At 37.1% G+C, this 25,013-nt stretch overlaps 1 protein-coding gene across 21 annotated transcripts in view; it reads right to left on the bottom strand.

Moving 5' to 3' along the window:
- Positions 1 to 25,013, bottom strand: part of RALYL (RALY RNA binding protein like) — a 736,337-nt gene that overhangs the window by 122,229 nt on the left and 589,095 nt on the right. For all 21 annotated transcript variants that reach the window (XM_045399163.2, XM_045399161.2, XM_065519414.1 and 18 more), the window contains one exon: positions 18,765 to 18,840. In XM_045399163.2, coding sequence (XP_045255098.1) covers positions 18,765 to 18,840 — 76 coding nt within the window. The remainder of the gene's footprint in view (positions 1 to 18,764; positions 18,841 to 25,013) is intronic.

The raw sequence follows: 25,013 nt of genomic DNA, 5'->3' as shown, positions 1-25,013 counted from the left end.
AGAGGTGGAGTCTATTTCCTTGTGACTTGCTCTTATAAAAAGAATGTGATGTGGCAGATGGGACATTCTGGAATTTGCAATCCAGGTTTGAAGAGTACAAACAGCTTCTTCCTCTCTCTTGAAGTCAGTCACTATATACAAACTCTAACTGCTTTGAGGGTACCCAAATGTGATAAAACCTAAGCTGGCCACAGGGAGAGACCATGTGGAGAAAAAGGCTGAGCCCACAGTCGTTCCTGCCAACCTCAGCTTCCAACCTTACCTGCTGCTGATACAGACAGGAGACAGGGAAGTACTGGGTAGAAGACGGTGGTTCCCCAGCAAAGGCCCTACCCTTAAGCCTGGAAACCCATGGCCCTAAATGAGAAAAGGCATTGCTGTTTTACTGCCCAAATTTGCCTTTTGGCCTGCCATGCCCCCTATCCAGTACACATATAAACTCCAAACCACCAGTTCCAGGAGGAGATGAAAGGACAAACAGAAGAACAGAAGAAAGGCAGAACGGTGCTGCAGAGAGAAGAGAAGAAGCGTCTGTACACCAAGAGGAGTTTGGCTGGGGACAGCTGGAGAGGAGATTGGCCGCTGGATGGCCAAACTCCAAGGGAAGATTATCTTCCCACTCCATCCCCCTTCCATCTCCCCATTCATTCTGCTGAGAGCCACCTCCAGGACTCAATAAAACCCTGCATTCATCCTTCATATCTGTGTGTATCTGATTCTTCCTGGATGCTGGACAAGGACCCAGGTACCAAGAGGGCACTGAGCTAGTTAACATGCTGTCTGCAGATGGCAGGGTTAAAGGAGTGCATTGTAACACATGCCCACTTGGGCTTCGGGAGTCTCAGGCTCCCTTTCCTGGATGTTGGCCTTGGTCCGGAGCCCGGGGATTCTTGCTTTGGCTTCTGCACCTGCCTATTTGCATGCTCCCCATCCCTTAAGGGGTTTGAGTGCACACATACGTGGCTGAACAGACAGAAGGGGACATACCCTGTCACACATCCTGTGGGGGGCGGAGGGGGACAGGGGACTCTCCTATTTTGCTCTGTTAGTGCCAAAGCAATCTGGGACACACAGAGCAGAACTGTTTGACTGAACTCAGCCCAGATCATTGAATATGACAAAAATGTTTTTTTTTTTAAGTTAATAAATCTTGCTACGTAGCAGCAGATAATGTGTTTATCCTCAACTCCATTCTTTCTCTCACAGTCCATTTCCAAGTTGTTAATAATCTTTTTGGCATTACCTTCAAAATCAATCAGTAACATAACCATTTTTATTTGACATCTCAGTTGCTACCACATAACCACATCACCATCTCCTGCCTGGTTTCTCACATTCTACCTTCACTCTCCACAATCCATTGTCAACATATGGCTAATGTGAATTTTCAGAATTTAGGTTCTGTCATGGTACTCTTCTGCTTAAAACCTTCCAAAGGCTCTTTATTTTACTCAGAGTGAAACCCAAAGTACTTCAAAGGCCTGTGAGACTTTACATCATTTGGTGCCTCCATTTACATCTCTGCCATTATCCTCTCATTTCCTCTTGGCCCCAAGTTTTGTTTGAATTTTCTCTGGAAACATTGGCCTCCTTGCTTTCTAAAACACATGGGAATGCTTCTGCTTTAGGACCTTTGCTAGCAAAGCCCCTCCACCTAGAATGCTTTTCCCCAGGCATCACTTTGCCTGCTCATCACCTCCTTCACAGCTGCTCAAATGTCATGTTCTCAGCTGAGCCTTCACTGAGCACCCTACAAAAATTGCAGTACTTGTCATCTTCCTACTTCCAAAATCTTCTAACTTGATGTTTTTCTATAACATCTACTACCTTCTAATTTATAATTAGTTTGCTTTTGTTTGTCTTTAGTTACCTCAAACGTGAAGGTAAGGTCAGAGATTTTTGTCTACTTTGTGATAAATCAAATTTAGCCTAAAGCTGCCTCTTTACATATTTTATGTTCATCCTAAAGGTTTCTTAGTACATAGTGAATTATAACCTAAATGAAATTGTAAACAGACTGTAGCTTACTCTTGTGACAATCACCAAGTTCTGGCCAATCAATCAAAGATGGTCAACTGTTCAAACCGTGTTCAAATAAGGCAAACATGGAGCTGTAACCAATCCGCTACTTCTGGACCTCACTTCTGTTTTCTGTACATCACTTTCCCTTTTCTGTCCATGAATCTTCTTCTACAATGTAACTGCATTGGAATCTCTGAATGTACTCTGGCTTGAGATGCTGCCCAATTTGCAAATCGTTTTTTGCTCAATTAAATTCTTTTAAATTTAATTCAGCTAAAGATTTTCTTGTAGCATTAACTGGGATATCCTTAGTACCTGGAAAAATGTCCAGTGGGTTCTTAATAGTTAATTGATGAATAAATGACTGCATCTGCAAATTTATGTCTCCATCTCCACTAGATCCATTGCGAATCTTTAATATAGGCTGAATTTGGTCAGTCTCTGAGCAAACTCTGTTAACAGAAGCTAAGAGATAAGTCATCCCTCCAGGCTTCAGATCCAGTGATCCGCTCCAAATGCTGGGATCAGAAATTCTTTTGCAAGTTTCCATTGTTCCTACATAGACCCTCAGGGCTGACTGTATGTGAAGTATTTATTTTGTGTTTCATCTCTCTTGCCACCAATTTGGTTTGTCCCTAAAATTTGGCTGTCTTGGCTCTTAAGTGCTAATGGCTGGTACCCCACAATCCCTCACGGAGACCAGCTGACTAGCTTGCCCTGCTTTTTTCAATTAACATTCCAGGACTGGCGCTTTGTTCTGGACTTTGTTGTATGACCAAGAAACTCATAATGCATTGACTGGCTCCCCAGATGGCAACTCTCACCAGTGAGACTGTCTATTAACTGACTGTCCATATGTGCTTCACCTACCCGTAAAGCTAGTCTTTCTTGCTTTTATTTCATTAGCATTACATTTAAAAACATAATACATTTACTTTTTCAGTTAAAATGGATACCCAATATTACTTATTTCTTTCATATTTACTTATGCCAAATATTACAACTTTTCTATACTCAATTTAGTTCATATATATTTTTTTCTTTTTCTTTTTTGAGACAGGGTCTCACTCTGTGGCTCTGGCTGGAGTGATTACAGCTCATGGAGCTTCAAACTGCAAGTAGGCTCAAGTGATCCTCCCACCTCAGCCTTCTGAATAGCTGGGATTACAAGCGTATGTGAACACACCCAGCTAATTTTCGTATTTTTTGTAAAGATCAGGTTTCACCATGTTGCCCAAGCTGGTCTTGAACTCCTGGGCTCGAGTGATCTGCCTGCTTTAGCCTCTCAAAGTACTGGGATTATAGGTGTGAACCACCACACCTAGTCCATATTTTCAATTAGATCATATAATTTTTTTTAATCCTCTAAACGTGAGATTTGCTATATTGAGTTGGAGTAACAAAGAGTAAAGAAAAAAATGAGAAAAAGATAATCTTCAACAAATCATAAAATTACATTACAATTCTATTTAAATTCTTCCTGAATTCTCACAGTATTGTAAGTGTCTTTGCCACTGATGTTGTAGATAGTTTTCGTAAGATAGGATTTAAACTCCTTTAACAATTGCTAAGTAATTCAACTCAAAATGCTTTTTCCCTCTTGATTATCTGTATTTTGTGGGTCATCTTCTGTTGCCTTTTCGAACTCAGCTATTGGTTGGTGTATCACATTCTTAAAAAGTACATTCTGATACATTTACTGAACTTAGACTCATTACCATTCGTTGCTCTGCACTGATAGAGTCTCTGAGTTTAGGAATACATCACGTATCTCCTGTTTTTCTGTCATGTCCCACGCTCTGCGTACTAAGGCTACAACCTGGACTTTATTCCATTACTCTTTTAGCTCACACACACTATGTCCTGTAAAAGCAGCAGCAAAGCAGCTGAATTACAGCTTTAAATACGAGGGGGCAGTTATTATTAGGCAGGCACCATTGTCTTCCTACCTGCTCACTAATCTGTAGTCGGAAGAACTGCCTTTAGCACATATTACTGATTGCTTATTCCACTGCACCACTTAAAGGCTCAGATATTTTGACTTTCTTGTTTTTGAAGATTAGATGACTTCAGCTGCTCTCCTGGCCCCCATATCCTGCTCCTTGCCCTTCGCTCTGCACACTGAACTCCGCATCCTGTCCTGGCCTGGACTGACTGACAGGCCACTTCCTGCAGTTAGCTCTAGTAGGAACTGTGCCTCCACATAGGGTCACTGGACTGCGCTGAACTGTGAGACAAATGTTAATGAAGTTGCCCTTTTAGAAAATTAACTTTTCTAATAACCACAGAGACTAAAGTAATCTGGTTCTAAAGATTAAGTGCTGTATGTGTTTCACTGGCTTTGCTCAACACCAGGACGCCCCCTCCTGCCCCCCACCAAAACCTTCACTGTTGCCTGCATGAGTAATTTGTATGGAGTTTGTAATTTTTCACTGAAAATATCTAATTTTAAAATACATCTTTTTTTGGTTATAAAATTCTCTTTAAAGAAAAATTACATTATGTATTAAAGTTATAAGAAAAATACTATCTGCATATGGCTAGCCAGTTTTCTCAACATCATTTATTAAATAGGAAATCCTTTCCCCATGACTTGTTTTTGGCAGGTTTGTCAAAGATCAGATGGTTGTAGATGTCTGTTCTGTTCCATTGGTCTATATATCTGTTTTGGTACCAGTACCATACTGTTTTGGACCCCTTCCTTACACCCTATACAAAAATTAACTCAAGATGGATTAAGGACTTAAACATAAGACCGAAAACCATAAAAACCCTAGGAGAAAAACTAGGCAACACCATTCAGGACACAGACATGGGCAAAGACTTCAAGACGAAAACACCAAAAGCAATGGCAACAAAAGCCAAAATTAACAAAGGGGATCTAACTAAACTAAAGAGCTTCTACACAAGCAAAAGAAACAGAGGGAACAGGCAACCTACAGAATGGGAGAAAATTTTTGCAATCTATCCATCTGACAAAAGGCTAATAACCAGAATCTACAAATAACTTAAACAAATTTACAAGAATAAAACAACCCCATCAAAAAGTGGGCAAAGGATATGAACAGACACTTCTCAAAAGAAGACATTTATGTGGCCAACAGACGTATGAGATGAAGCTCGCCATCACTAGTCATTAGAGAAATGCAAATCAAAACCACAATGAGATACCACCTCACACCATTTAGAATGGCAATCATTAAAAAGTCAGGAAACAACAGATGCTGGAGAGGATGTGGAGAAATGGAAACACTTTTATACTGTTGGTGGGACTGTAAATTAGTTCACCCATTGTAGAAGACAGTGTGGTGATTCCTCAAGGATCTAGAACCAGAAATACCATTTGACTCAGCAATCCCATTACTGGATATATACCCAAAGGATTATAAATCATTCTACTATAAAGACACATGCACATGTATGTTTATTGCAGCACTGTTCACAATAGCAAAGTCTTGGAACCAACCCAAATACCCATCAATGATACTGGACAAAGAAAATGTGGCACATACACACAATGGAATACTATGCAGCCATAAAAAAAAGATGGTTTCATGTCCTTTGCAGGGACATGGATGAAGCTGGAAACCATCATTCTCAGCAAACTAACACAGGAACAGAAAACCAAACACGGCATGTTCTCACTCATAAGTGGGAGTTGGACAATGAGAACACATGGACACAGGGAGGGGAATATCACACACCAGGGCCTATTTGGGGGTGGGGGGCTGGGGAGGGATTGCGTTAGGAGAAATACCTAATGTATATGATGGGTTGATGGATGCAGCAAACCACCATGGCACGTGTACACCTATGTAACCAACCTGCACGTTCTGCACATGTATCACAGAACTTGAAGTATAATTTTTAAAAAAGGGTAAAAAATGAAAAATTTATCTATATTCCCTCCATACAAAGAAAATTACAGTTAATATTTTGCTCTATTTTTTCTCTGCATATATTTTATTTGTTAAATAGTTTTTGTCATGATGTTTATATAATTTTTTTAACCAAAAGCAATCACAGCAAAAGCCAAAATTGACAAATGGGTTCTAATAAAACTGATGATTTTCTGCACAGCAAAAGAAACTATTATCAGAGTAAACAGACAACTTACAGAATGGGAGAAAATTTTTGCAATCTACCTATCTGACAAAGTCTAATATCTAGAATCTACAAGAAACTTAAACAAATTTACAAGAAAAAAAAAACCCTATTAAAAAGTAGGCAAAGGACATGAACAGACACTTCTCAAAAGAAGACATTTATGCCGCCAGCGAACACATGGAAAAAAGCTCATCATCACTGGTCATTAGAGAAATGCAAATCAAAACCACAATGAGATATCCTTTCACGCCAGTCAGAATGGCAGTTATTAAAAAAACAAGAAACAACAGATGCTGGTGAGGCTGGGGAGAAATAAGAACTCTTTTACACTGTTGGTGGGAATGTAAATTAGTTCAAACATCGTGGAAGACAGTGTGGCGATTCCTCAAAGACCTGGAACCAGAAATACCATTTGACCCAGCAATCCCATTACTTAGGTATATAACCAAAGGAATAGAAGTCATTCTATTATAAGGATACATGCATGCATATGTTCATTGCAGCACCATTCACAGTAGGAAATACATGGAATCAAACCAAAAGCCCATTAATGACAGACTAAAGGAAATGTGGTGTATGTATACCATGGAATACTATGCTGCCGTAAAAAATGAGATCATATCCTTTGCAGGGACATGGATGGAGCTGGAAGTCATTATCCTCAGCAGACTAAAACAGGAACAGAAAACCAAACAGCACATGTTCTCACTTATAAGTGGGAGCTGAACAATGGGAACACATGGACACAAGTGGGGAACAAAACATACTCGGGCCTGTGGGCTGTGGGATGGGGAGAGGGAGAGCATCAGAATAAATAGGTAATGCATGCTGGGCTTAATACCTAGGTGATGGGTTGATAGGTGCAGCAAACTACCATGGTACACATTTACCTATGTAACAAACCTACATGTCCTGCACATGTACCCTAGAACTTAAAATAGTTTTTTCCTCTAATCAAATGCTAATTTTTTTCATGTCATTATTAACATTTTGTGAACATTTCATCTAATAGGCACATCATACCCAATACTGCTTAATATTTTGGTTGGATCACATTACTCACTATTATAAATAAATTACTCACTACTAAAACTGCAAAGAACATCTTGGAATAATTTTTAAAAATGTTTTCAAAAATATTTAAAATTATCTCCTTAGATAGACTCCAAAGGATGGAATTAGTCAAAAGACATGAATACTGTAACACACTGCATCAAGTTTGAAGGAAAAAAGGTGTAAACTTAACAATAAAGCATATATGTCTGACTTTAGTCTCTGGATTGGGAAGTAAACAGCAGAATCCCAGAATGTTAGAAATGGAAATCAAGTAAGAGGTGTTTAGAAAATGGGGCTTAAAAGAAGTTGATTTTTTTTTTTATAATCACTTAATTAGTTTGGGCAGGGAGTAGCAGATACACAGCTTAGTTGCAGGTTTCCTGACTTCCAATCCAGTGCTTCTAATGAACACTGAAATCTTCAGGACTGAGTGGGAAGAGGAGATAATGTCAAATAAATATTAAAACACAAACTCTCATTATCATGCAATATACCCAGGTAACGGACCTGCTCATGTACCCCCTACATCTAAAACAAAAGTTAAAATTGTAAAGAAACAGGCCGGGCGCGGTGGCTCAAGCCTGTAATCCCAGCACTTTGGGAGGCCGAGACGGGCGGATCAGGAGCTCAGGAGATCGAGACCATCCTGGCTCACACGGTGAAACCCCGTCTCTACTAAAAAATACAAAAAACTAGCCGGGTGAGGTGGCGGGCACCTGTAGTCCCAGCTACTCGGGAGGCTGAGGCAGGAGAATGGCGTAAACCCAGGAGGCGGAGCTTGCAGTGGGCTGAGATCCGGCCACTGCACTCCAGCCTGGGCGACAGAGCGAGACTCCGTCTCAAAAAAAAAAAAAAAAAAAAAAAAAAAAAAAAATTGTAAGAAACAAAAAGCACCCCCAAACCCCACATAAACTATGTGGCATCTCAGTTTCAGCTGCAATGTAATATGCTTAATTCAAACAAGCCCCTTGTCCTTTGATTCCTTCATACAATAAACATAAGCAAAATAGATGTCAACTCTCAGAGTTGGAAGAAGATCTCTGAGTATTGTGATGTTTAGAAATACCAATAAAAATAAATTATCAATCATGTTATAATTCCACTAGAAAAAAAATTTAGAAAGTTTAACAGTTAATTAATTTCTAAAATAATGAATTTTTGTGTGAAGAATTCATCATGCACAGCCAACTACTAATCTAGTGAGACTATGCGGTGTTCCCTTTTGCCTTCTGTCTAAACATGGAAAAAGAAAGCCTATCTAGCTTCACCTCTAGTACTTACAATTCCATCATAAGAATTACTCTCACAAAGACACCAAACAGCTTATGTAAGTTTTATAAGGAAATTGTAGATTATTTTCTAATTAATATAATTAAAACCAACCAACACTAAAAAAAACCTATATGCCACTTTTCTACTGTGCAGAACTTGCTTATAACTGACATTAAAGTATTTCTATAACCTAGAATCTTCTAGCTTACAATTTATAATAAGTATTTTCAAACTTTAATGGACCAGGGAAAAATACATTTTTATAAAGATAATAGAATTTGCCAATTTTGTAAAATGATTTTATGTGTCTTAAAAAAATCATTCACATTGTAAGAGTAAGACTAGATGACCAAGGAAAAAGGGCTGTTTGGTTTCTCATTAATCACGTCCATCTACACTGTTAATATTCATTTCTTCTCTCCTCTCCTCATTTTATGTGGGCTCAAACATTCTTCTACACATTGTCAAATTGTTTATTACCATTTATTTCATTGTTAGAAGATACACGGTTAGTCTGTTGCTAAAGCATCTCTGCCTGCGTGAAGACTGTTATAGAAGAAGCCCTGATGTGGCTTCAGGGGCTTTAGAGGAGCAACCAGGAGGCGGAGCACAGGGTTCTAACTGCTAGGGAATGGGTGAAAAAAGAGGAACTTTCCGTCAGTCTTCACTAGTCGGTCCTTAAATGGCACTCTCAATTGTATTATTGTTTTTTAAAAAAATGAGACAAAACCCTAAAAACCTAAAATTAGAAGAAAAATACAGAATGATCTTAGAGTTGGAGGCAGGAAATCTGAACGCCAGCCCTAGGTTTTAGACTTCCTGGCTGGTTGCTCCCTTTTTCTGAACCTTGATTTTTATTCCTTGTGCTTCCAACGACAAATACAAATTAAAAACAGGTGGCTTAATTCTCCCTATTGAAAATAGATTTCCTTCCCTTATTTTGATTGGGGGATTTACTTTAGAAAAACTGTTAATTGCAATTACTCCATCTTCTTTTTGAAATACATATAAATAAATCCACTTGAAGACTAGATTGGCATTTTGTCAGCTTTATGACCAGGAATGTCTACCTCAAGGACCTGGGGAGGCAGAGTGGGGACAGGAGGCTTATTCCAAATTGCAGAACTACCTCCTTTCATGAGAATATGAAAAGTTTGTTTTTCCTTTGCATAAAGTCAATTAACTAACATAAATAAATGGCCATCCCAATTACCAGGAAAAGTTAGAATGAAGGACCCATGACAAATGGTGCTGTCAATCCTCTTACTTGAGGACTAGTTATTGATGATATTGAAAATATGTATGTAATAGGTTGCATGTGTTTAGCTACATAAAAAGGTAAGATTTCTTTCTGTCTTCAGTCTCTTAGGTTGCCTGTGATGTGCGCCACATTTTGGTTTAATGTTTATTCAATAATACAAGCCTTTTCTTTCTCCATTAGCTTTGTGGAAAGGATTTCTGAGTTGGGAAAATATTTGTTTTAATTACATTTCCCCAACAGTATGATGAGAGAGTAATGCTGTAACATTAAAAATTTTTGTCTTTAATTTGATTCATTTAGAGATAAATCTTTAGACATATTTCAATTTCTTTCATGCTACCCTACATACAGTAATATGGAAGGACAATCATATCCTGGAATCTTGAATAAAAGGATAGATTGAGAAGAAGAAGGTGATATGGTGAGCAAAAAGGGAATGAGATAACACTTCAAAAGTAAAACAAACCACGGACTTACAAATTTATCATAGGTTGGACGCTCAAGACCCTACATTCCCTACCAAGGACTGTCCTAAAACAAGAAACAGGTCACTGGATACAAAGACAATTAACAATACCAACAAAATGATGAAAACAAATGAAATCAACACTGACAGTGAAGATACTTCAACTTATAAGCAAGCAAGGGCATTGCCCTTTGCAAGATAAAACCCGCAAAGCATCTTCATCCCAGGCAGGGAGACCTTGCCCAATGACCCAGCAATATGAAATGCACACGTTCCTGCTAAGCTGGATTAGTAGGGACTAGCGCTGTTATTGGTGCTCTAACCTCAGTACCCCACAGTGAGATGCTAGGAGAATATAGCATAAAAGGCCATAACGTGAGTCCTGCTGATGAAGAGATCTTAGCTTCAGCACACAACCATGCTTTTATATATAAAAGAAAGCAACAATTTCATGACAAGCTACAGCTTCCAAGGTGTAGTAAAGTCAACAGTTAGAAAGAATCAGTTGCCTGTCTTCATTGGCACCTGCCAACTGTAAGAATGATGTGAAATTTCACCCCTTTCTATCCCATGCTTGGTTTACTATTCCTTTTCCACTTCTCCCCACCTCAAAGAAAGAGGAGTCTTAAGTAGCAGGTCAAGTGGTCACTGTATAAAAGGCTCTAGACATCCAAGCATGGTCTTTTTCTTCTAGTCTTAGAAGCTGAGTGGATAAGCCAACCGAAGGGTCAGCCCACTCTTGCTTTCTATCTTCTCCAAGTATGCAGCTATGTGGTAATTTGAAGGCCTGGTCTAGTAGTAGTATATGGAACACTACTCCTAGAATTGTATAGGATGATAAATTTGTCACAGTATAGTAAACTGCCTTGGGAGAAGCAGAAAGGAAAGGAATCTTGTGTGATTTGTTCTACTACAGTTTATCCTTGGCTTTTATTGAGCTCATAAGAAAAATGGCATCAGTTTTAAAACCTGTGTGTGTGTGTTTGTGTGTGTGTGTATGCATGTATTGTGTAAATGCTACTCAGGGTGGTACTTGCTATGCTGTTTAGATGACTTCCTATGAAGTACTATATAATAAGTTTACATCAGAAAACAGAGTTAGGAAAACATAGTTTCTTCTCACACATATTCAAGTATTTTCTTTTACTACATGGTTACATAGATTATTTTGCTCCTGTTTTCACCTTGACTACCAGGAATATCATGGCTAAGTTTGTTGTGCTCATGTAATACTTTGTGACTGCGTAAGTTTTATTAGTATAATTAAACTTTTGCTTGATTTGCTCGATCCTACCTGCCCTCCTCCCTCAGTTCCCACCAAATTATTGACTCTTGCTACTTTTCTTTTTTTAAAATTGGTTGCATGGTTTTACTTCCTTGGATTTTTATCATAAACTATTTCAAACCAAACAAATAGAAATGTAGTCTTTCAAATAACCTGAAGCCTAGCAACATAAACCGCAAAGGTCTTAGAGATGGATTCTCTGCATTAAGTTCTCCCTCAATCCCTACCCTATTCTTTCTATATGGCAGAAGGTATTAATGGATATTCATGCATTAAAAACATAACAGAAAACTGCAAATAGGACATTCTTTAGCCTAGCAGAGAGAATTGCCTGCAGCAGAACTATTTTAATGGGTATTGTGTCAGCACATTTTTGAACATTTTGAATAAAAGGTCTATATTTGCTTAGTGTTAAAATGTGAGGAACATACTATAAGTAAAATAATCTTTTAGAAATTTTTATTTTTAAAGAAGTTATAGGAATCATTAACCTGTTTAGTTGACTGTGTGAGATTTAGCAACATCATCATAGCTAAAAACATATAAAAATAACCTTTTCAAGCTGGACGCAGTGGCTCACACCTGTAATCCCAGCACTTTGGGAGGCTGAGATGGGCAGATTGCTTAAGCTCGGGAGTTTGAGACCAGCCTGGGCAATATGGCAAAATCCTGTCTCTACCAAAAATACAAAAAAAGAATTAGACAGGCATGGTGGCACACACCTGTAGTCCCAGCTACTCAGGAGACTGAGGTGGGAGGATCACTTGAACCCGGGAGGCGGAGGTTGCAGTGAGCTGAGATCACGCTCACTGCTCTCCAGCCTGGGCGATGAAGTGAGACCTTGTCTAAAAAACAAACAGATGGCATTTCTAGGTCTAGATCCTTGAGGAATTGCCACATTGTTTTCCACAATGGTTGAACTAGATTACAGTCCCACCAACAGTGTAAAAGTGTTCCTATTTCTCTACATCCTCTCCAGCACCTGCTGTTTCCTGACTTTTACAAACCTGCATGTTGTGCACAAGTACCCTAGAACTTAAAGTAAAATTAAAAAAAAACCTCCTAAAATACTTTATTATAGATGTTTTCTTTGAATAATCATAATGATGAAGATAACTAAAATTTGTAGAGTATCTCTAATAGTTGCAGGTTCCTTAAATACATTACCTTTTAGGAAATTTTATATCTTTCTTTATGCAGCCCAAAAAGCCGAGGAACAAAAGATCAAATTCAAACACTGATAATGCTCAGGTTATTTTAGGAGGTAGGTCTAACACTTTTTCCACCAAACAAACTAAACAAGCATTTGCACAATTTTAAACCATCAATAAAGTGAATGTTTGACACCTTTTCTAGTACAAAAGCATTTCAACATTGATTTGTGGAGATTTCTGAAGTAGAGAACTCTCCCTCAATTACCCAGATGTAAGGATATTCAGGTTTGAGTTTTAGAAATATACACTCTTTTTGGTATTTTCTCTTGTGGATCTTGATAACCATACATCAATAATTTGGTTGCATAGGAAAGATAGGATCCTGAGCAGAAAAAGACTGCAATTGCTATGTAGACCTAAGCAGTAACATACATTCAAAGTAAACCAGGGAGGCAGGTCAGTGTTTGTGTTTGTGTCAGTTTCAGAAGGACAGGATGTATTAATATGGGGAGGGGGAGAAAACATTTCCCTTTCCTCCTCACACTGTAGTTTGAGTGGACCCATCTGGCTGGGTATGTGAAATGGAAGGAAACCTTTGCCAGTGCAAAGGGAGATAATGATAATGGAAATATTAAACTTCTGAAAGGGAATGTGTATTATCTTTGATGTTATAAAAGGAGACAGAAAATGAATAAAATGATCAATAGCTAATTGGTAAACATTTCTCAGCAAACAGTACAAGTCAATGAAGTGAAAATGACCAGGATATTTTTCCTTCATATTGATTTTTGCTATTTAGCATTAGCTGAAATTAGCCTCCATTACTTTCATTTCTACTTTTAAGGTTCTGGAGGACATTTTAGGTGATTTCAGCGTCCCTTTTCCCATGATGTGCTAGAGCCACCATGAAGGATGAAAACAAAACTCACGTAGGTCCAGTGGTGAATGAATCACCAGAGATACTTTGCTGCAGTCACTTTACTTGGTCTGTGCTCTGAAAGTTATTTTTTTATCATTGGAGTTACTGTAATATAACCCACATTCATGGTGACCACCACCAATTGTGATGATCTTAAAATGGTGGTGATAACTGTAGGTTATCTTGTGACAATCTTAAAGACTCTTGAAATGACTTGTGAGAGTCTTGATTCTCATGGTCATCTGGGTGGGATGGGAAGGTTGCTACAAGAGGCATTTGTATGATAGCCAAAAGTGATATTTGGCAATGGTACCAGATGATTGATTTTTACAGAATCAATCAGATGAAACTATATATACTACATGTGTTACTGAGCTGAGTTCCCTGCAAGTAGGAGGGAGTCACCTCTGGGTGAATAAAAATCCATTCTTGTTCGGCTCTGATAAATAGTGTCTTTGTTCTCTGATATTTTTTGTTAGCTTTCCATCAAGGAGGAAAGGTCTGTCTACTTTACAAATAGAAGCAAAACCATCATACAATTATTCTCATTTAGCAATTATTGAGCATTAATTGAAAGTTGGCATGCTGGAAAACTCACATCCTGGGGGAGAATTATTATTTTAGAGTGCCACAGATACTGTGTAATGTACATAACATATTTGAAGCAGCAATTTATTAAAAGTTACAATGTTTTCCCTAGAGAATGGATTAGCTATTCACCATTAGGACCAGGTCCAATATTTATGAAATGTTCACAAATGATTAATTATGTTTCATTTACAAATAGACTCTAATGGGAGACATTTTTATTGCAAGTGCTATTTTAATGAATTGTCTTTATGAATTCATGTCCAAGACTGAAATAATTCCTTTTTGCTCCCTTTCCTCGACCTTACACTTGAGCCTGCCACTGCTTATCATGTGTTTCCTATTTCTTCTATTCTGCTCATGTGATCATTCCCTCAATAGCCTGAACTAGAAAACCTTGGACATATGTGTGACTCTCACTCTCCTCACACCCCACTTCCAATCAGTCACCATGTTTAAGTGGTTCCTTGTTGCCTACAGAATAAAAGTCAGCTCTCCTTAACCTGATATATGGATATATTCACAGCCTGGGCACCATAATGTCCCAGTTTTCCATTCCCCACCAAGTAGGCTATACTAGCTGCTACTATGAGATGCCCTTCCCGCTCTTTTTCCCTTCAAAAGCCAGCTCAAGTGTTGTCTTCTTCCTTTAACTTTCCAGATGTTTTTTACTCCCTTACCCCTAGGCAGAATCAGTAACTTCCTCATTTATTCTCTTATAGAAGTGTATGCATACTTCTCAGTTGTCTTTATTCATCTGTGCATCTAACTCATGCATAAGACTGTAAGCTTTTTGAAGTCTCACTCTTTTATTTTCTATGTATACCATGTTTACTTAGCACATAATAGGGCCTTATTGAAGGGTGCGCTTGGCTGAGTTGAAAATCCTATTAAAAGAAGAAACAAATCAAAGTTATGCCTCAGTGGATATTTCATGTGAACACCACTTCGTGATTGGTAATGGAGATAAAGTGGATGTATGTGAAGAAGAAAGTCTGGCAGCAGTTCACTTGGTGGTTCAAATAGAATAGTTATAGAGACATAGCAGTTTAGAGCAGGAAGGTAAATCAGAGACTATCTTCATACAAATAACTTCATACAAATAATCTGTTCATTACGTTATGCTCTCTCTTCACCCTGCTCTTGCCATTTTCTATGCTAGTTTCCTAAGAAAAGCACTATTACAGTCCCTAGACTAAATACATAATAAATATATCTTGTATAAATTAATGAATGAATGAACAAATGAAATGATTCCCCCTCTTGCATTTTACAGATAAGAAAACAGACTCAGAAGCCGGGTGTGGTGGCTCATGCCTGTAATCCCAGTGCTTTGGGAGGCCGAGGTGGGAGGATCACGAGGTCAGGAGATCGAGACCATCCTGGCTAACATGGTCAAACGCTGTCTCTACTAAAAATACAAACGATTAGCCAGGTGTGGTGGTGGGCGCCTGTAGTCCCAGATACTCAGTAGGCTGAGGCAGGAGAATGGTGTGAACCCGGAAGGCGGAGCTTGCAGTGAGCCAAAATCACGACACTGCACTCCAGCCTGGGAGACTGATCGAGACTCCATCTCAAAAAGGAGCAAACAACACCACCACCAAAAAAAAAAAAAAAAAAAAAAAAAAAAAAAAAAAAAATGAGACTCAGAGATGCAAAGAACAGGAAAGCAGAAACTATTCCTTTTCCAACCGCCACTATATTCTCTACATTGAACTAAGTGCTTTTACCCCATTTATGCAACTTTATCCTATCAGGAAAATTATACAACTATTATGTTACAAAAAGAACTTACTTGAAGCTTAAAACCAGTGCCCTATGATCACACAAATAGGTGGTATCTCTGTTTTTCTTATGTAGTGTTTATTGTATAGTATTTCCTCTTCCACTTGCTGGCATGGTATTCATGGACAGTAATAGTATTGATGTTTGGTTTGAGACTCAGAAAATCTCTACTTTCCCTATCTGTGTTGTTTAGATGGTAGCAAGTGACTAAATACAGGGAGCTGTAATCTAGTGATAAGAACACTACACATGAAGGCTGAAAACCAGAGCTCATTTCCTAGTCCTGTGATCTCGTCTTGAACAAACCTTTATCATTTTGGACACTCAGGTTTCTCATTTATACAGCATAGTATATACTACCAATTTTGTAGAGTTATCTGATGAACAGATGCATAATGACTATGAAAACATAGTTTATCCACATAAAATTAAGGTAATTTTTTTTAAGCTTACGTGAGAATGAGAAAATGTGTATAAAAGGGCTTCCTCAGCTATACATTCACGTTCTTGCATTTCCTTTGTTGCTGTTTTGCAATTTCAGTGTACCACAGCCTTAATTTGTATAAACAGATAAAAGGAGGATAAATAAGCACTTTCTCACGAATGTGGCTTGTATACAGTATAGCATGTTTAAATGAAATTCTGCTTCTAATTCTTCTGAACACAATTGAACATAACAGTAATACAGAAATAATAGTTAAAATGACATTTATTCTTGTCATGAGCTTCCATTCTCATAAGAAAATCAAAACAATCCAAGAAAAGAGAAAATATGAAAATTAACATCATTGCACAGACAGTAGCAACTCTTTGATGAGAAAAAAAGCCATTGGCAGCTTGTTTTAACAGTAATTGAAAATATGACTTTTCAAATGTTCTGCATTAGCTGCCGCTCTAATGTATATATTTACAAATGAATCTGATAATGTAATTTGCATTTCTTAGTTTTATAAATCGTCTCCTTTACCTCAAACAAGGTACAGAATGTGTCATTTGCTTCTTGTTGATAACATCATCTCTGCTCTTTAATGTTAATATTACCCTATGATCCACTATCAATATTTGTTATATTCTATTGCTTTCCATCTTTAAGAAAATGTTTTATTAAAACTAAATCAACCAAAATAAGAGAAATTATGATGTATTTTTCAGTATAGCTTTAAAAATCTCTGAATAGCATACAGTGGAGAGCCCTGGGGTACTGGGGATGACTAGGACCTTAGAAGTGATCTAGTTCTGACCCTCATCTTAGAGTTCAGAAAATGAGGCTATAAATGGCTGAAAAGAAGATATGCTAGTTTTCAAAGGACAAAAACAAGGAAAGTGCTCCAGGCTATATTTGAGCACTCTTCTTACTACACTAAATCAGAAAATAATCAATTTTAACACATACAACTTAATTCTCCTTTATCCAAATGATATCAGAGAAAAAGGAAGCCTCGCTCAACACTTCTATGTTAACTCTTCAGATGTGGATGCTGATGGACTGATGATATGTATCTGGGAGAAAACCAAATAAATTGGATGATAGGAGATCTCAATAGCCTGGAACAATTGGCTATATCTAACAAAAGAGAATTTAACTGCGATAGACACAAACTCAGCACTTACACTACAAAAACTAATGGCAAAAGTACATGAAGTGGGACATACAGTTTAACAGCAGAACATAATTTCTTTTCAGAAGTGGCTGTTTTTAAAGAACTGAAAGTTATATAAGTTTACTCCTGTACTCTTCCCCAAGTCAACTCAAGTCTACTTAACATAATAGAAGTATGTACAGAACAACAAAGGTGCTAAGTCTAGTCTACACTCTCCACCTGGATTCTCAGTATAGATATAGACACTGACAAATTGGGGCATGCAGAGGGGAAAGACCAGAGTGTTAATTGACTCAGACCCAAGCACTTCAGGAAAGGTTAAAGGAATTGGATCTGTCTCTCTGCAGAAGAGAAGGACTATATTTGTTGTCTGGGAAAAATGGGCATGAGAGAAACATGTACTTTGTAATAAACAAGGCTGACTGAGTGGAAAGAATTTAAGGTACAGAGGGCATGAGTCTGAGTATTGGTGACATTGTTAACCAGCTGTGTGACCTTGAGAAAAATCACTAAGAAACTGCATCTCAGGTTCCTGAGCTGCATTATGAGAACAGGAATATCTATGCTGCAAGAGCCTTGTGAAAATTACATTAAAAAACATATGTAAAATAGCTATAGAATATGGTATGCAGTTAATAGTCAACCAAGGGCCAGGCGTGGTGGCTCACGCCTGTAATCCCAGCACTTTGGGAGGCCGAGGCAGGCAGATCACCTGAGGTCAGAAGTTCGAAATCAACCTGGCCAACATGGTGAAACCCTGTCTCTACTAAAAAAATAATAATAAGGATAGCTGGCTGTGATGGTGGGCGCCTGCAATCCCAGCTTCCCGGGAAGCTAAGGCAGGAGAATCACTTGAACCTTTGAGGCAGAAGTTGCAATGAGCTGAGATTGTGCCACTGCACTCCAGCCTGGGCAACAGAGAGAGACTCCATCTCAAAGAAGAAGAAGAAAAAAAAAAGTCGACCAACATTGACCTTTCCACCCACTTGTCAGGGAGAGTTATTAGTGATTTTTATTAGATAAGTATCTTGTAGAAGGGTTGTATAGGCAGATATGAGAAGGTTAGGCATCTGAGATCCTTCCCAATGCAGCAAGATATATTTATATGTTGACCAACAACATTGGTTGAACTTTATTCCCATAAGGATTATTATTTAAAATAGTGGATGCCTTACAAGTTATATTGCCTTATAAAGCTGCAAGAAAATGTCACGAATACATAGAGTAAAACGGTGCTTATCTACCTACCTGTAAAGTGCAGAAAGGGGCCTCTTGTTTCCAGGTTTTGGTCTGTAGGGTTTGGGCTCTCCTGCCATGTTGATATCTGAAAGCATAAAATAAAACAGCACTGATTAAGAAAATATGAAACCATTTGAGAAAAGTAAATCATGAATTTTTATTTTTCTTTCTACTATTCGTTTACGCAAATATTGTACACCATTGATTCATTCAACATATATTTATGGAGCATTTACTCTGTGTCAGGCACTGTTTGGGATATGTCATGCACAAAACAGATTATACCTCTGCCCTTGTGGAACTTACATTTTACTGGGGGAAGATAGAAACAAACATAATAAATAAAAACTATATACCATATTAGAAAACAATGAGTACTATAAACAATCAAAATGTTGAGCAAAGCGAGGAGAAGCAATAATGCTTTTCTTTTTTCCCTAAAAGACAGGGTCTTGCTCTGTCACCCAGCCTGGAGTGCAGTGGTGCAATCATTGCCCACTGTAACCTTGAACTCCTGGTCTCAAACAATCCTCCTTTCTCTGCCTCTGAAATAGCTAGGACTACAGGCATGTGCCACTATGCCTGGCTAATTTTTAAAATATTCTGTAGAGATGAGGCCTGGCTAGGAAGCCCAGGCCGTCTCAAACTTCTGGCCTCAGGCAATTCTCCTGCCTTAGTCTCCCAAAGAGTTGGGATTACAGGCGTGAGCCAGTGTGATTGGCCAGAAATGCTTCATGAAACAAAAAGAGAATGAAATATTCTTCTGATTTTCATTTTTCCCTAAGAATTTTTCAGTATGCATAAACATTTGTATGAAATAGAGTTCTGTCCATAGAAGGGCTTATTAAATTTCCCATGATATATTTTCCATTTATATAGAAAAGGAAGCTAGAAGGATTTGATCATCAATCATACCAGGTTTACTAAAGGAACAAAAAAATGCACTCAGCAACTGGAATATGTAGTTATTGAATTCCAAGGTGGTCAAAAGGAGAAGAGAGCACATACTTTGCCTTCATAAACTGAAAATATTATTGTCTCTGAGATAGACAAAAAGAGGTTTAAGTATGTGACAAAACAGTCTATGCATACAATTGACCAACCTCAATCTTAAGGAAATATGTAAAACTATTAAGAAATTGGAAAGTTGGGAGGAGAAGGTTTGGAAAGTAATATAAATAACTAGATTGGATAAAGTTAAAATTTCCAAATGATGATAGAAAGGGAAATCTAAAGGAGATGTGCTTCAAGAAATGAGGGATATTATTTTGACAAAAAAGAAAGGGAAAACTTCTATTTCTTGCACAGTGGACTAAATGCAATGAGCTATCCACCACTGAAAACAACCAAAAATTCTGGATAAAATGTAAATGTATCCTTTTAAAGAATGCAACATAAAACTAGCAAGAAAGTAAGGGATTTGAAGAACATCTCACACCTGAGTGGAAACAGGAACTCAAACGGAAAAAGAACACTGCACCTGGCTTGTTCCTTAAAGATATTTGCTGCAGCCAGAATGCAAGTTTTAGTTTTCACCTCCTTGTGGTTCAGCAGGGACAGGTCACTATGCCCAGGTTAAAGAATATGAGAAATATAATCCTCTGATTCAACATAAGTGACACATATGTGACAAAATCCTTAGCAACTAGGAAGAGAAGAATATTTCCTTTCTTAACAAAGAAGATCTACAAAAATCTATATTAAACATTATACCTAATAGTGAGATACTGGGCACATTTGCTTTAAGATCAGGTAATTTAAAAGGACACCCGGTATATTAAACTGTATATAATATTATACTAGATGTCCTAGTCAGTGCAGTAAGACAGGAAAGCAATTTTAGAAATGAGAGAGAAGAAATAAAACTGTCATTAATTGCTGATGATACGTGGGTTCATATAAAAAAATTGTAAGGTGTCCTCAGATTATTACAATTAATGAGAGAGTTTAATAAGTTTATTGAATGCAAAGCCAGTATACAAAATTCAATTGTATATCTCTATACAACAATCATATGTTTAAAATATAGTCTAAAGTATATTATTTATATACTATAAAAGACAAAGTACTAAGGGGTAAATCTATGACAACACTTGAAAGACCTTAATGGAAATATAAAACTGTATTGAAAAATTTTACAGTAACCTTACATAAACAGAAAAATTAGTAGACTCAATACAATAAATATGTCAGTTCTCTTTAAGATAATTATGGATTCCGTGTAATTCCAATAAAATCCCCAGTATTTTTTATGTATATGCCTGAAGCTTGAGAAGCTGATTCTGAATTTACAGAATAGAACAAAGGGCAAACATAGCCATGATACACTTGGAAAAAAGGTATGAAGTTGATAAAGTTGCCCTATCAATATTTATTTTAAATCTGTGGTACTTAAGGCTGTAGCATTGGTACAAAGATAGGAAAGGGGCCAATGAACATGAAATACACACACGTATATATGACAAAACTGTACATGCATACAATTGACATATATAAACACATGGAGCCGACACAGCAGATCAGTGAGGGAAAAACTGATTCTTAATAATGCTGGAATGATCCACATGAACAAATATGAAATTGAATATCTACTTACACCATACCAAAAAAAATCAATTACTGTTGCCTAAATATGAAAGGAAAAAATATAAAATGTTTAGGAAGCAATAAAATAGAATATATTTTTGAGCTAAGAGTATGGGAGGATAATCTTAAACCAGACATAAAAAATCAGTAACCTTAATATATAAAATTGATAAATTCTGCTTCATTAAAATTAAGAATTTTTGGTCATCAAAAGCCACATAAAGATAGTGAAAAGGACCATAAACTTGACAAAGGATTTGTTTCTAGAATATGTAAGAAACTCATGCATATCATAGGAAAGAGAGTCAAAACACCGAATAGAAAATTAATCAAAAACCTAGTAAAGGCACTTTACACAAGAGAAAACATAAATGGTGAATAAACACATGAAAAAATGCTTAACCTCATAGTTGTGGGAAATGCAAATTAAAACACCATGAGATACAAATAAAACCCATTGAATTTACAGTTTACAAAGCCTGGTAATATCAAATGTTGGCATTTCTGAGCAACTAGAATGTGTGTAGAATGCAGATATAAATGTATATTGGTAAAAACTATTTTGAAAAATAATTCAGCAGTTTCTAATAAACTTAAAACTCTGTGATCCAGGAAGTACACACTTAAAAAATCTTTTACACATGTGTACCATATGATATACACAAGTGTGTTCATTGTAGTACATTGGAATTGAAAAGATTCCTGGAAAAAAACACAAATATCCATTGTATTTTTAATAGGATAAACAAATGGTAGCATATTTACCAAAAGGAATACTATACAACAGTAGAGAAATGACAGAGAGAGAGAAAAAAAATGAATTAGAGCCATTGGAAATATTGATACATTGATAACCTCAGAAACCTAACACTGAACAAAAATAATGCCCTGGAAAAATACAGTATGAATTCTTTCATGTAAATTAAATTGCAAAATTGAATGATATATTGTATAAAAATAAAAATACATGGGATAAAACTAGAAAAGAAAAGCTTCTACACAGCAAACAAAACAGCCAGAAGAGTGAACAGACAACCCACAGAGTGGGAGAAAATCTTCACAATTTATACATCTGACAAAGGACTAAAATCCAGAATCTACAAAAGACTCAAATAAATTAGCAAGAAAAAACCAAATAATCACATAAAAAAGTGGGCTAAGCATATGAATAAACAATTCTCAAAAGAAGATATACAAATGGCCAACAAACATTTGAAAAAATGCTCAACATCACTAATAATCAGAGAAATGCAAATCAAAACCACAGTGCAATACTACCTTACCCCCACAAGAATGGCCATAATAAAAAAATTAAAAAATAATAGATGTTAGCATGACTGTGGTAAAAAGGGAACACTTCTACACTGCTCGGGGAATGTAAACTAGTATAACTACTACAGAAGATTCCTTAAGGAACTAAAAATTGAACTACCATTTGATCCAGCAACCCCACTACTGGGTATCTACCCAGAGGAAAAGAAGTCATTATTTGAAAAAGATGCATATTTATAGCAGCATGATTAATATTTATAGCAGCATGATTCACAATTGCAGTCATTATTTGAAAAAGATGCATATTTATAACAGCACATGCATATTTATAGCAGCATGATTCACAATTGCAAAAATATGGAACGAGCCCAAAGGCCCATCAGTCAACAAGTGGATAAAGAAATTGTGATGTGTGTGTGTATACACACACACACACACATATACACTATATACTCAGAATATAGTATATATATGGAATACTACTCAGGCATAAAAAGGGACAAATTACTGCCATTTGCAGCAATCTGGATGGAACTGGAGGCTGTAATTCCAAGTAAAGCAACTCAGGAATAGAAAACCAAACATCGTATGCTCTCACTCACAAGTGGGAGCTAAGCTACGGGGATGCGAAGGCATAAGAATGATACAATGGACTTTGGGGACTTGGAGGAAAAGGTGGGAGGGGGTGAAGGGTACAAGACTACAAACTGGGTTTAGTGTATACTGCTCGGGTCATGGGTGCATCAAATTCTCACAAATTACCACTAAAGAACTTACATAACCAGATACCACCTGTTCCCCAAAACCTATGGAAATAAAAAATTTTCTAAAAAAGAAGGCAGAGATAAACAAGGAATTTAGGATGAAGGTTACCTCTAAAGGGGTAGAAAAAGTGTGGGACTTGGAAATGACACTCAGAAGACATTCAAGTTAATAGCAAGGTACTATTTCTATTTCTAAATTGGGTGGTAAGAGCATGGCTTTAAATTATAGCATTATTTCTCATAACTTACTTATTTTATTCTGTATGTAATTTATAACTAATAAAGAATTTAATAAGAATGAAAATTGTAAATTATGTGTTGATAAGTATTCACATCAGAGAAAATAGGTTTTTTTTTTTTTTCCTTCTGAGATGGAGTCTCATTCTGTTGCCCATGGTTCACTGCAACTTCCGCCTCCTGGGTTCAAGTGATTCTCCTGCCTCAGCCTCCCAAGTAGCTGGAATTGCAGGCACCTGTCACCCTGCTCGACTAATTTTTGCATTTTTAGCAGAGATGGGGTTTCACCATGTTGGCCAGGCTGCTCTCCAACTCCTGACCTCAAGTGATCCACCCGCCTCGGCCTCCCAAAGTGCTGGGATTACAGAGGCATGAGCCACCGTGCTGGGCTAGAGACATTAGGTTTTAGTGAAAAAGTGGTTTTAGCAGATTGTGAGCTGGTATATTTAAGAAAAGAGAACATGTTGTGGGTGGATTATTGGGTGTGAGAAGATCATGAGAAACCCCAATTAGAGCTTCAAACCTGATTTGAGTGGGATATAATTTAGGGTACTGAGTAGACGAAAGACCCAAGAATCAATCATGAAGACAGTGACTCTTGTATGACTTGGAATAAGACACAGCCAAGATTAAGACTGTCTGAATGTTTTAGATGTGACACAGTTGTAACAAAAAAAGCATGTAAAATAAAAAGAGATTTCTACAAGGTTTTTAAGCTCTATAATGATGGTAGCGGGCACATGCCCATGAAAATATTATAAGACATCTTTTATATATTTCTAGCTTAGACTTAATGACATAAAATTGACATGTCAAATTATTCTCATCAATGAAACGCTTGAGACTTAAGTCTACTGACAAAATATTGTAGCATTATCTTGTTTTTTAAAATAATATACTGTCAGTGATTCTGAAAACACACTTAGGAGTTTGACAGCATATTCATATGATGAAAAACCTTTCATGAAATGTTGTTAAACTCAGTATTTCCACACATTAACCTCCTTTCAAAGGTATTAAAAATGCTGAAGAAAATACTTTGTCACTTGTATACAATGAAGCATGTTCAAATGCAGAATTTTCTTTTGGATGTATGGAAATTTATGTTTAAATACAGATGGTCACCGAGTTACAACAGTTTGACTTAACGATATTTGAGTTTTTAAAAGGTAGGAAAGCAATTTGTATTCTGCAGAAACTATACTTCTCTCGCTTTACTGGGCAGTGGAAGTGAGCCATAGCACCTAGTCGGCCATGCATTTTCAATTTATAGTGTTTTGAACTTGCCAAGGGTTTATTGGGATGTAGCCCCGTCCTAAGTGAAGGATATCTGTATGCATATTTACATATTTTGCAGTGCTATATTGTTTATCATCTAAAACCTGGTTTTTGTAGACAG

Source organism: Macaca fascicularis, chromosome 8 (assembly GCF_037993035.2).
Source record: "Macaca fascicularis isolate 582-1 chromosome 8, T2T-MFA8v1.1".
In the NCBI taxonomy this organism is placed as follows: Eukaryota; Metazoa; Chordata; class Mammalia; order Primates; family Cercopithecidae; genus Macaca; species Macaca fascicularis.
Note: the sequence above shows the minus strand (reverse complement) of the source record. Positions and strands in the feature narration are given on the sequence as shown.